Source organism: Falco biarmicus, chromosome 8, assembly GCF_023638135.1.
Source record: "Falco biarmicus isolate bFalBia1 chromosome 8, bFalBia1.pri, whole genome shotgun sequence".
Lineage (NCBI taxonomy): Eukaryota > Metazoa > Chordata > Aves > Falconiformes > Falconidae > Falco > Falco biarmicus.
This window is the reverse complement of record NC_079295.1, coordinates 25,760,302-25,774,552: the sequence shown is the minus strand read 5'-3', so window position 1 is coordinate 25,774,552 and position 14,251 is coordinate 25,760,302. Positions and strand designations below refer to the sequence as shown.

General features: G+C 37.8%; 1 protein-coding gene across 4 annotated transcripts in view; it reads right to left on the bottom strand.

Moving 5' to 3' along the window:
* The window catches only part of RBMS1 (RNA binding motif single stranded interacting protein 1), a 148,963-nt gene that overhangs the window by 18,905 nt on the left and 115,807 nt on the right, over positions 1-14,251 (bottom strand). For all 4 annotated transcript variants that reach the window (XM_056348393.1, XM_056348394.1, XM_056348395.1 and 1 more), the window contains exons 5-6: positions 6,829-6,986; positions 3,524-3,603 (exon numbers count right to left, since the gene is read on the bottom strand). In XM_056348393.1, coding sequence (XP_056204368.1) covers positions 3,524-3,603; positions 6,829-6,986 — 238 coding nt within the window. The remainder of the gene's footprint in view (positions 1-3,523; positions 3,604-6,828; positions 6,987-14,251) is intronic.

Below are 14,251 nucleotides of genomic sequence, written 5' to 3'. Positions count from 1 at the left end.
TGCTTTATGCAATTATTTATATAATTATCCTCATGTATCATCAAGCAGCTGCATGCTGCTGTGATAGGGAGGAGATACTTTTCATGATTTTGCCCAGCAGATCATTTCTACTACTGTTACAGGTCCAACACAAGACAAAAAGCGAGCAAACATTTAAGAATCATCTTTAGGGGAGGGAGGCTAAGTATGCTGCTCTGTCCTCACTACTCATCTTCTGTGCCCTGGTTCCTTATATTAGTGTAGTCTCTGTTTCCTCCGGCTCATGTCATGGAGTTGGTGTTTTGCAGGAGAAGGTTTAAATATCACATTATTCACTAAAATAATAATTCTTTAAAAAGGAAAGTAAAACTACATGCAAAAGTAATTTCAAGATTATAGCAATCATGTAATAAACACACAGCTGAAAACAGAATGAAATACAAAAATCGAAGTCCTGAGAGAAATGGACAGGAAGTCATAGCCCAAAAATCAGAACAAGCTATTACAAAAACATGTAACAGAAGTATAAACTCCAACTAGAACAAATGTTAAAACTGGTATGCAACTTCTAGGAGTTTTAGGGTTATACAACCTTGTGGTGCATTTGAAATTGCTCTCTGAGCTAACCTTCCTTCTCACTCACTGAAGAAAAACAAGGACACACTAGCTATTGAATATATTTGATAAGCTAATATGGAGCAGGGAAATAAAGCCTGAATAGCTTGTTACATCTGGGTTCAGCTTGCTCAGTACCATCAACACCCAGCCACTCGCTCAAATCTACAGTCAACACTTTTGTGACCACCCTGTGCTACCCTTGGCCCGCTCAGATTCTAAAGAGGCGTTTCTGTTCTGTCTTCTCATGCTCCAGAGGTTTCATCTATGCTTCCTATAACTGTTTAACCCATTCTTCCATTTAAACCCAAATTTCATTAAAATAACAAAGCTGTGTCATCAAAGCATGTTTTTGTTGAACACATGTTCTTCCTCCCACACCAATTTTATTACAGGCCTGTCTCTCCTACCTTCCTCATCCTGATAACGGTGTTTTTATAGCCAGCTCCCTTTGCCGATTTTAGCCAAGTTTCTAGGACACAATGTTTTAATTTAAACATAGTTCCAGTTCTACAATTTAATTTTGCATGTATTCGAACTTCTTCCTCTATAACCTCAAAGGATGCTAATGTATTTCAAAACATTTTCCTAACCTTTGTTTGTCCAAGATCCACTTTTCTCTGTGCAGGTAGTCCAAGACCACAGTTGCCCCATGACTCTGCCCCACTTTTTGGCCGACTGAAGTGTATTATAATGCATAAACTGCATCCTCTAATCAGACTGCATTATTGGGCATGTGCTTACTATATGGTAAGGAGCTCCAGGAAGAATTTTAACTCCATAAAAAACCCTTCCAAGAAGCAATACAACTTCACAGCATCATCATGGAAAAGTAGAGTTGGGGCTGTACCATATACAATAAAATTTAGGGTCTTCAAGGTTCTCACAACTTTCTTAGGAACCTAATTATCTGTCATATTTTTCAGCATCATGGAAGGTACAACATCTTACTTAACGGACTTTCAGACATTTAGTTATCTATTTCTGAGCAACTCATCTAGACACTCTTTGTAACAAAGACAGCTGACAGCAAAGATACATCAGTCTCTGGAGGTGTTTGCCTCTTTACCTATCCTAGACAGAGAGCCTAGCCGACTACTTTGCCAAGTAAGCATAAGAAGTTAAAGTTCCTGAGAAGGATTATGTCTTGAGACCCTTCTTTAGTTTCCATTTTCTGACACTCAGCAGTTCTGTGCAAATTTCTTGTCCCTAATTCATCACACTTTTCTGGTAAATGTTTCCTCCACACTGCAGAAATTGTTCTTAAAATTCCATGCAGCAATTTTTATTCCTACCTGGTTGAACCTGATCGTATAAGGGTGCAACTCCAGCTTCAGCAACAGCCCACCCGACACAGAGCATGATTAGCAATGACAGCAATGACATACTTGGTGGCTTGTTCATTGAGAACACGGTAATGCGAGTGAAAATAAAAATAAGTAAACTAAATAGCACTAATAGGAGGTTCTGTTACAGCTTTTTTACTGACTCTAACTGAATAGAAATCCTTATATGTTAATTTAGAAAACTCTTGGTTTCTCCATACTTTTTACTTTTAATTATGTCCAAGCCATAGCAGCACTATAAAACTAATCATGGAGGGTGGATCAGAGCACAGTCAGCATTCAGAGAAAACCGTTCCGTGATCTCCTTGCCCCTAAAGGGATTTTCCACCTCATAAAAAAAACAGATTTCTAAATATATGAAATAGAAAAATAAATATTACAGCCCCTAAGTATAACAAAGTTTTAACTAAATAATCTTGGCAATCAACCCCAAAGCAAAGGGTCTGCAAAAGCCAAGCCAGGGAAGTCAAAACCCTGCATTCGATTAGTGCTGGTGAAGGGAGTGGTTTCCTGTGCTCTGAAGCAGCTTTCCATCCCTACTGCAGCACAGACTGCCTCAAACTGGAGTAATCTTTGAGGGATGAAGCATGTATGTAGTTTTACTAAACAAGCCACATTCTTGTCCGCCTGCCGAGGGCTGCTTTCCTCCTCCTCAGTGTCAGGATCTGGCTGCAGAGAACATTTCACCAGCAGGATAAAGGTGGCTTCAGCAACCACATCAACAATGTAATTTGTAAAACTCCCACTTGGGATTCTCAATAAAATGATTACCAAAAGCTGCCTGGAATGTCAGGCATGTGTTCTTTCCTCCTTTATTGTCCTCTTTTCTTTCTATTTTACTTTGCTGCTCTGACTTGCCTTTCCTTGTTTTTACATGTTTATGGAATATGCATTTTGTCTCTTAGAAACAGTGCTGACAAAGCAGGCAAACTGATGAGGAACGTGGTGTGACAACAACAAAACGGCACTACATAGCTTCTCTGCATTTTGACTTACACAACATTTCTGGAAGTAGCATTCTTTGTTGACCTCTTTCCATCTTCCTGAAGAACCTCAAAGCCTACATTGACTTAACAGACACAGCTCTCCCAATGAATGAAAGTGCCTGGCATTAAGGTACTGCTGCGGAACATATTTTTTACTAATCAGATCTCTTGTTGAAAATTATGTCGAAAAAATCATCAACAGATGGCAAAAGTAGTCCATTTTTTGCCTCTCAAAGAGAACCGTCCCTGGACAATCAGCGAAATTTTGTTTTGATACACATACAACACATATTTGTCTCCTCACTTCAACTGGGATTATGTGGGATGTAAATTTGTGCATAGCTGGCTTAAGGCATTTTAGCTGCTTGTCTGTCTGCTCGGAGAGAACACTACTAGATTCCTAGAAAAGGCTTACAGTAGGAAAGTGATATACTGTGTTCCAAGTGAGCAAGTATTACAGTCATCCAACAAGACACAGTTTAATTTTAATAAGCCTGCCTCTGAACGAGAAGCCAGATACAACAATCAGTGTAACAGGCTTCCACTATGTAAGCAATAACCCATTCATACATCTTGTTAGAAATATATCCAACATACCAGAAACTCCTGCTGGTGTCTTTATGAATTTTCCATTAAAATGAGCAATCACTGCTTCACATTTTTCTGTTGACTCCATCCTAAGAAAATAAAGAATAATTTACATAAATTAAACACTTATCCAGATTCCCATGTTTGTGATCTTTTTAAAGCATGTTTCTTGCTTTTTCTCGCTTTGCTTTTGTGGCTTGCTTTCCCATGTGTGAGCAACAGAGAAGATGTTTTCTAAGAACAGACAACTCAGAAAGGTAAAACTAAACTCAGTCAACATTTTAGGCACTCTGAGGCCAAAGTCAGTGCCAAACTGCAAACACAATACCCTTATTTACTTAGAAATTAGGCACAACATTGCTTGGCCAGCTACAGTACAAAGTACCTATGCTGTCTTAAAGGAAGCAGAAAGACTGATCCACAGTCATTCTCAACAACTCTTAGTGTCCATGATATATACAACCAATGTTAATGCCACTTTTCATAGAGGTTTCTGAAGTGTTTGTACAGTTTTAAGAGTCATAAAACTCAAATATAAACATGCCTGACCGTGGCCCAAACTGCCTTTGCAACTTTTAGATTACACTTATCATACCAACTAAATGATGTACCCATCTCCTATTTAATTGTCTCCAAGTTACTTTTGAAACAGGAACCAATGACAGAATAGCTATGGTGGCTACTGAGAATTTATCCAGCATCCTGAACAGGTTTGTGCACTGATGTTGTCAAAACTAGACTTCATAGACTGTGTGGACTACCTGTGACCTAATGCCAGTCGGGGAGCAGCTCCGCAGGTTGCAGCTACCTCCTTACATTACAATGTAGATGTGGCGGCTCTAACTGCCAGCTTGGACCAAGTTGCAATGGATGACCGAGACATAAAATTAATTTTGTTAATAATTGTAAAAGAATATCTTTTGCAGCTGTCTGCAAGATGATGTTTGGATAATGTTGAACAAATATTTGCTTTCTATTTGCTCATCAAGTTCTGTAATTCAAATCCATATATTAGGTCAATGGCCTCGGCAGCAATGAAGCAGTAGTAAAAATTACTAACTCTTGGTACCTTCTTAATTCTGATAGCCTTTCTGCACAGGCCAACAAAATACAGTCACAGACAGCAACCAAAATCATCAAAATGCGAGACTGAACCACAAGCTTTCCTCATGGTTTCAAAAATACCTTCTAGAGAATTTTCAGAAGTTCTGGATTGTTGGATCTCCATCAAAGAAATCTAAATTTTTTGTCTCACATGAAAGAAACAATATAATTTAGTTTCAGACTCAAGTCTGGACTTGATAAAATGTATTAGCCCTTATTAACCTAATAAAATGCTACCAAAGGCAAGAAATTAAAATCTTTATTTAACGTCTACATGTTTCTTGGACAATTTTAACTTTAACTAATATTTATCCAAAAATGTTCCAATACCTACCTTGCAGAACTGGAAAATTTTTTATCAGATATGACAGCAATAGCTTATTCTATAACTCATGTATAATATATGTGTATAAATTAATATGCATATAAAAATAACTTTAAGTTTATGTGTATATATATACAAAACATGTAATGTATAATACAGAACCTAAGGAGAAAATACTTTAAAACTAATCTCTTCTAATGTCTTCAATACAAGCAAGGTTTTGGATATACACAAGTCTTTTGGACTTTTACATACAATTCTAAAACTCTTCCAGCTATATTTGAATAACAGCATTCCTAAGATACCACTGATTCAAGGTAGAGTTGGGTAAGCAAATTCAGGGAGAAAAGACTGAATAAATCCATAATGCCTACTGAATTTTAGCTTGGGTGTTACTGGATTCTGCTCTTCATAGTACCAAGAAGTGAAAGCTGTATTTAAGCACGTATTAGTGGGTTGGTTTTTTTTCAAAATTAGAAAATATAATTTTTGGATATATACTGCTTTGTACATCATCCAAAAACACATACACACATTCTGTGTGTACCTGTACGGAGTTCACACTCAAATACTTGTGCATATACTTATACGAAAAAATACAAGTGTATGAATGGACTAAAAATGCCAAATTAAATTTACACCATAAATATTACAAATACTTATTGATTTATTTAAAGGGGACAGGAAGAAATTTTGGTGGAAACAAACTTGCTGGTTTTGCACTCTTAAATATAGGAATATAAATCTCATTGTTTCTAATTTTGTTCTTTTGTTGTATCTTCTCGAGACTGGACAGTCTGCCGAGCAAATAAAGCCAGTGGGGCATGGGGGATGTTAGAAAAATAAAAATAAAACTCAAAGTGCTGTCAGCCACCCATAGCCAACTCAGGAAACCAATCCCTAAAACTTTCAGTTTCATGAGGAGATATACTTTGTTCAGTTCTTTTCTGCACACTAACTTTAGATCCTGCTATTTGTTCAAATACAGAGTTATTGTAATATTGGCTGAACATCTGAATTACTGGAATTTGACCGTTAACAGAGCTTTTACAACATATTTTGAGAATCTCAACTCCTTGCTCAAGGCATGCCCCTATTTTTGATGATAGAAATCTCCAATCTAGACTCCAAATTTTGACTGCCATACAAGGTTTAAAGCAGGACTTAATGAGAGAGAGACAAATATTAGAAAGACACAGAAAAGGCTTTGATGATGAGACCCCAAAGCAAATAACTGAATTATCTAGAGAAAAACTCACATGGATAGAATACTTGGGAAGTGTCTACTAATTTATGGAAAATATTTATTCCTGTTGATTTGGGAAAGACATTTCACTGCGCTGACAAATATTCTAAGGTGAGATTTACTGTAGAGTGAATAAAAATATTTTCTTTCCCAGATGACATCACGTTAATGAGCCAGAAAATTCAAAGGGCTGACATTCAAAGGGCAATGATGAGTTGATTTTCTCAGAGGAACTAATGAAGTAAAAAGAAAAAAAAAAAAGAGGGTGTGGAGGTGTCTTCCTTATGGTCTCCTGTCTTGAATTCAAACCTCAAAAGCCAGAAAAGTCACAGAAGTCTCTGTGAAGCATTACGTAACTGTTGCTTACTGGTTCAGGGACAGAGGAGAAAGGAGACATACAGAGAAGAGGCGTGAACTCCTACTTTAGATAGTTGTCTGATAAGGGCAATGGATTCAGATTTAGCCACATAAGCGAGATGAGACAGCCATATTTGCTTTATGAAAGGAAGAATTAAGAAAACGCTGCTGGTATCTCCATCTAGATCTCCCTTTTCAGTAACTTCTGCCTTTTCCTTCTATTCCTGCCTTTTCAATTAAAAAAAAAAAAAGCTGTCAGCATAGGTAAAGCCACTGAAGTACCTTGCAAAGCCAACACCACGGCTTGTCCCACTCGAGTCCCGCAGTATCCTTGTAGAGATAACCTGCCCAAACGGTTTCAGCATGTTCTCAAGCTCCTGCTCATCCATTGAAAGGGGCAAATTGGAAATGTATAAGTTAGTTGGGTCTTGTTCTTGTTGCTGAAAAAGAATTAAAAACAGTTGTTATTGTTGCCACCACTGGAAAGACTTTTTGAATATAAAAACCAACAATTGTCTATAACTATTGGTACCGATTTTTACTTCTCAGGCCCCTTTCTAAAGGCTGCTCTTCCCTAGTATCAGTGACCTCCGACTTCAGTCACTGTTTACAGCAATCCTGAGAAAGCTCCCCTCCTCCTGTTACTGCTGACAGCAACATTTTTAAGCGGAGATAAAGGTGAATAATTGACCAGTTTATACTCTGTATTACAACTTCATGTTTCAGATTTTTCTGAAAGAAAACAAAAAGCAAAAACAAAAAAAGGAAGGACATTAGCAGACAAGGAAATACAAGACTGGTGGGAAGATAAGAATAACCAGATGTAAATCAAAAAGACAAAAGATTGGAATGACAATTTGAAAATAATATGGGGGGGGGGGGGGGGGGGGGCGGCGGAAGGGAAACTAAGCATTTAAGAGTATGTACATTGCCAAAAAATTACCACAAGGATAGGCTGATACACACAGAAGTGGGTGGGATACTGTCGTCTTCTCCCACACATGAATGTTTTTGAGTTTTCACCAAACTTTTTGTATTATGCATTCAGACAGTACAAAAGTCTTCCAAAAACTTTCACTAGAAACAAACCAAATGAAAGAGGAGGGCAGCCAGGAGATGAGCAATTTGAGAGGAGAAAAATGTAGTCACGTCTCTGCCACTCTCCTGACCTTAGACTCTGTTTTGTGTGATCTATGTATGTACCCCGAAATTCCATCTCGATCAAAGAAACATTTTTGTTGAAATTGATCATTTCCAGTGTTTGTCTACAGATTCTCCAGCTGCCGTTAGGGAGCATCTCTCTCATGCTGCTAATTGCTGGCCATGCTCTGTGATGATATACTTTCTTAACCTACACAGATCTACATGACTTGCTCTTATACTTGCGCAAAACATTGATGGTGTCATTATGGCCCCCTGTACAGACCTAAGTCTCTGCAGGACGCATTATACTCCGTAGAATTTTTTTGGTTTTAGGAGTGATATGATCCAAAACAAATACAATTTTGTGGGCATAGTCCTCAGCATATTTTCATCCTGTACAAGAGGGCTAACTGACTTACAGGGAAGCTTGAATTAAACCAGAAACAAAACCCAAAACCATAACACTTGCCCTACTAGAATTAAAGCATTTATTAAAGTGATTATAGCTGTATAGGTGGTGATACCTTATTATGCAGGTTAGGCATCAGTTTGTCCCTAAGCTGCCCCTGTATTAACAATATCTTGGTACTGTGGGTAGCATACTGCATATTTTAATAGCTTGCTGGCCTGGGTATCACCCCTCAGTTGCGGCTGGTTTTCTCTAGGACAAAAAAGGAAAAGGACTTGGGGCTAGGGAGGGGAGGGAGGTCACGTTTTTTAGGCACAGAAATGAATTACCCTGTTCCAAAAACTGGGGAAGCAAATTCTATGCTTATGGACCTTCACTATTTGCCTTTTTACCCCTCACATTCAGTTAGAAAGAGCTAAGGTTTAAAGTTTTCTGTAAGGGTTTTTAAGGAATTTCAGCATCAAAGGACCTATAAAAGGGAAATGTGCTCCCATTACATCCTCCTGGTCTGCATGCTATACCACAGATATGACTGTAATTCCTAGCCACAATGAAATCCCAGACCTTACAAAAACTTTTCCAAGTGCCCAAGTGTTGTTCTTGCCCATCCCTCTACAGTCTATTACAAACGGCATCTGACTACCATCTATGTTTTCCCTTTTGTTATCTAGTGGAAATATCCCCCCTTCCAAATAATACTGAATCTCTACGGTACAATTTAAATTATCTTAGAATACCTGATTTCTTTTTCATACTAGAAAAATCAGTAGAAAGAGAAGGCAAGAAAATGGATTCAATGAGAGGTCAGAGCTGACATTAATATTCATTGCTGGGCAGAGTTCAACCATGAGGGAAAACCTATGTTACCATAGTTGACATACGGTTCAATTTTCCTCAGGTAGGAATGTGAGATGAGACAGTTTTCACATTTTTGAAATTATTTTGTTACTTAGATTATATTACCCAATTTTAATCTTTTTGTCCCTTGAAATATGTAGGCTTACTTCCTTCTTTAATGAGCACTATTAGCAAAAGCTTTACAGGAGGTTTCAGCCACAGGCATTACAAGATTGCATTTGTAGCTATAGGATAATTACCTGAAACTCTGAATAATATCTGAAAGGAAAAAATTTGGATTTCTTATTATAAACTGTAGAATATATTGCATACAAGGACCTGAAAATTTCCCCAAATAACATAAAACAGTATACAAGATGGATGATCAGACTCTTTACATATTTTCATCTGATTTGCTAATGTTTTTATTCTACAATAACAGAAAGTCTGAATTAAATTATAAAAATGTTCTCATTAAAAAGCCTAACAACATTTGGAAAGATAAAAAAAGTTCCTATTTTGTACACACAAAAAAAATTTAGTCTGCATGCAAAAAAGAAATGCTTATATTGAGAAACACCTAACAGAGAAAGAAATTTAGTCAACTGCAGAATGTCAGAGCAATCTGTTTTGTTCAAGCAACTGGGTAGATCACATTCCTCTTCTCCTGGGCTCCTGTTGCAGCCTAGGGGGTTACAACACTTTTGCGTTCTACAGGCAATGCATTCAGGATGAGACACCATGAGCTTTCGTTTCCAAAAGGGACACAAAGAGCCGCTGCAATTCACTGTAACACATGAAGATCTTCCTCCCTGTTGGGAAGCTCGGTTCTTGTACCCATACACCTAGCAGAGAAAACTTCATACCATAAAAGCACGTAATGTTGTTAGAGAAGGGAATGCTCAACTTTGACAGAGTATTAGTGACTTTACCACTAACCCACATTGCAAATCCCTTAGGAATGGAGTGGAGGGAAAAAAGTGCATCTGAGGAAATTGTTCTAAGGAAATTGCTTTCTCTGAACAGAGAGCATTTTGTGACGGAAAAATCTGACTTGTGGCCCTTGAAACAATCTGTATTTTGCATTAGTAACTATTGTGTTTTAGTCAGCTGCATGCTGAATGGGTGACTGGAAAGGACTCACTTCTGCTTTCTTGACTCCTTGTCTATGTCACAGTCTATTACAGCCTGAATACTCCCAGGGATTCGGTTATTTCGGCTTTTGATCCTTCAACAGGACATACTAACCACAGTGGAAAAAGGGGAGTTTGAAGATACTTCTACATATGCCCATGGCTAGAACTGGTAAAGACGGCAGACATGGGAGAGGAAGAGCAAAAAAGTGGCCAACAGATGAGGATGTCACACTGACATCCTGGAATATGGGTTGAAATGTCATTCATCTGTAATTCCAGAAAAAAAATAGTTGAAATGCCAACACATTCCACAGTGCACCAGGGCTGAATCTGCACTGCAGGTGCAAACCCACAGCCGCCCTGGGGAGCAGCAGCAGGTCAGCTGTAAGGACAAATCATAGAAGCACAGAATATCTCAAGTCGGAAGGGACCCATACGGACCATTGAGTCCGACTAGGTCAGGATAGATTCAGTTAATCCACTTCACTTTGGATGGATGGGGAACACTGGCCATGGGTTCTCAAAAAAGCTCATTTACATTACTAAGGTAATACTGTTGGGATAGACCTAAAGCAAGACTGAACTCTTTCTAGAGTCCATTTGGAATTTTACACAGTTTGGCAGCACAAACATTATACCTATTAGCGTGCAAAACATCTCCTCTCCTCCTATTTATTACTTACATCACCGTTCAGCTTCTGTCATCTCCACAACACTATTAAACCTTAAAACAGCTATCTGGGTACGTTTTGGGAGATCATAAGTAGCAAGTCATTTCCTTCCCCTTAGAACACGCTAGATTTCCAAGCTAAGTTCCAAATGGCAACCGCAACTAGGACTCCCCATCCATCTTTATCCTGCCTTAGACAAAAGGCACTGTGCAAACAGATGTTTGCTTTTAAACAAGCTTTTGGCATGGAAAATGGTTAAACAGTTAAAAATTCAGGAAGTTAGGAGAAAGACAAACTTTTAAACTCATCCCTCTGTCTCCCTGGCAAACAGCAGTTTAATATATTAAGTTATGTGACTTCCCTCCTTACCAAAACCTGTCTCACCATGGTTTGATTCACATGGTTATTACAGTTCTGTTTCAGAAGAGAAAAATAATTCCTTTGATATTCAAGTTTCTAACTTTTATTCTGGAAGTCAGCAAAAAAGTGAAACTGGCAAAAATATCTGTAAACATAACAACTCAGCTCAAACCTTGCCTGTACACTGTAACCGTTCTAAGTGCTTTCAAACGTACGGCTTTTTCTGGTGCTTAAAATCCATGACATCATGTGAGCTGCTTTCACCTTAGAAATCTTAAATCTCTTTAAGTTATTTGTATCACTTTATGGGAACCATGAAAAAGAATTACTAAAGTCAGTGAAAAGCTTCCTACTTTAGGGTAGCAAGCTAACATTAAAATATAAACCCCTGAACAACTGAGTTGTAGTTTTTTGGTTTTGTTTTTTTTTTTAATTTAGACTATTTAGAAAAACTGCTTAATTTGGAAACCTTCATATCTCATGCCATGTCTCCTCAGTTACCAGAACTTTCAGCAAGTCCTGAAAGACATTGAAAGTGGTCAATATTTGTGGACTATGGGCACTGTCTGGGAATTTGTGGGCTACTGTAAGTATCTCTATTATTGAGAAAACTAGGAAATCTTATTTTTAACAATTCACGTCAGCAAGTTTCTATCAGTCTTTTTTCACCAAATTCCTTTAGCTGCATCTCCAGAACTTCTCTAGCAGAACATAACAATACAAAGATGCAGAACAGTGCTCTTGCAGATTAATGTACTTCTTCCTGAAAAGCACTTGCAGCACTAACTTAATAAGCTGACTACAAGACACAGTATTTCTCATAAAAGGGACAGAAATAATCAACTGCTAATACTAATTTCTGTAGAAAGAGGTGATGAGGAGTCCTACATAATGCGAATGCTCTACCATCATCTGAAAGAAATTAACAAAAACCTCCCTGTGCGTGTGGAACCGTTCCTAAATTGCAAACAAGAAACTTGGCAAAACGATAAGACATCTGTTTTCTCTTGCTCTGTGTAAGGTCAGAGCGAACAGATAGCCATTCAGAAACATGTGACTAGGCACTGCTCACAGCATGGAAGATCCTCTGGCTGATAGGGAAGGGATTAAATGCTTGTCTGCCTTCGTATAGAAACTACTTTAAAATTTACAATTGGCCTGTGTCTCACTGAAATATGTCTGGTTTAGCCACAGTTTTAATACTGTCTGACCACAGACTGTTAACAAGACAATTCAGGGGAGAAATCACTACCATAATCTTCACTTGTTCTCCAGAACTCACTTGTTCTCCAGAACTCACTTGTTCTCCAGAACTGCATAAACACTATATACGATATATATATATAATAAGCTAAACATTCTAATTCATTTTCAAAGGCACATCTGTGTTACAAAGAGGAATAAGAATGGTATGAAAAGGAATTTTTAACTACAATAAGGCCTGTGTTCAAGTGTGCAATCAGGCTATCACTGCAATCATACGTTCCCTTTTTATTCCCTGGCATTCTTGCTTTCCCTTTGCTAGAAGGGCACCAGGGTGCTCCCTGGGAGCTCTGCATGTTGCTCACGGATGCCACTGTTTTCAATAGAAAGCTGAATAAGCCCACTATGGTTCATAGCAGGGCACTGGACCCTTGTCCGAACAAACCACAGTGCTGCTCAGCAGCTGAGATAAGACTTTTGTGGGCTGAAGCTGTGTCCTCAAGGGAAGTGGTTGTTAACAGTCTTACTTTATGCACATGCAATTCCTGAAATTATGGACATCTAGCACCCAGGTAAGCAAAATTTGGCTTACCTTCAATTCATTTTATAATGACTTTTAAGAACTTTTATGAATAAAAGGAGGAAAATTGATTATATTTACTTAAAATAGTCTGTTACAGTAGGATTTTATGGTGTTACCTACAGAAAGTACTACAAACTAGGTAAAAAGAAAACTTCTCTTACAAGACAGTTGCTAAAAGCTGCTGTAAAAACAAACTGCTTGAGTTAGCTCCTCTTTGCTTGTCATCTGTTCTCTGGCATTCAGAAGCCCAGATAAAGAATTAAAAAAATTGCAATATGCCTACCTTCCCTAGTTAGATTAAGTGCGCTAGCTACCATGGTAACTTAAACTTACTTTCTTACTTTACTGTGTAGGAAAGAAAACTGATATAATTCTCCAGAAGTTTGCCACAGTGAAGACAAGTGCAAAAAGCAATACATTATTAAAAGTCATAAAAGTTACCTGTTTCTCATTTTTGCTAACTCAAAACCAGGTTCTTCATCAGCAACATAAAGGAAGAGAGACTTTAATAGATTGTGTTTAAAAGCTGTGGAAAAGCCTTGATTTCTGTTACAGAGATGAAGACAAGGGGCCGAGCAGCCTTTCCCTCCCAAAATCCACTTTTATATAGTGTGACAGTTCATCCTTTCCAAACATGCTTGGAAAAAAAGACACCTAAAGTTAAGGTTAGAATATAAAATAGAATTAATCCTGCATTAAACTTAGTTGGAAAGAGATAAAGCTGCCAGCACATGGGGAGTGCTTCACAGTTCTACCTTTGTAACCATTAGTAAGAAATACAAAGATTACAAATTCATGTAATCTCTGGGTTCTGGAGGATCAACGTGAACTCAGACAATGAGCTAATATTTAATCACAAACTAAAAACCAACCCCACATAATGAGTTTTAGAGAGTTTGGTCTGGTGCTTTGAGGGCCAACAGACTGCTCAAAAAAACAGAAACTGTATCTTAAGAATGGTAGAAAAGTCAGTATATGACTTCGCATTGTTATCACAGGCACCCTTCTGACACAATTTGAGTAAGAAACAATTCTGAAGATGGCCCTAATTTTTTGCACAAGCCTAAAATATCTGAAAATATTTAGTGATTTGTTAACATGAGTGTTAATACAATATAAGCAGGAGCACACTCAATTAATTTTGTTGAGTGAGCAACTCAAGTGGAATTGAAGATTTTAAGAAGGAGGAAATTATAACATTAAGAATCTGAAGCCTGAAGTCCTAAAAATGTGCAACTGTAGGGAAATCTTTGAATGGATAAACAAGTCTTCCCCCAAAAATGCACATTACTACATGGAACAGCATTCCTTGGCTCAAATTAACAAGTTTCATTGACCACAGAAATCTTCCATGTCCACGGAC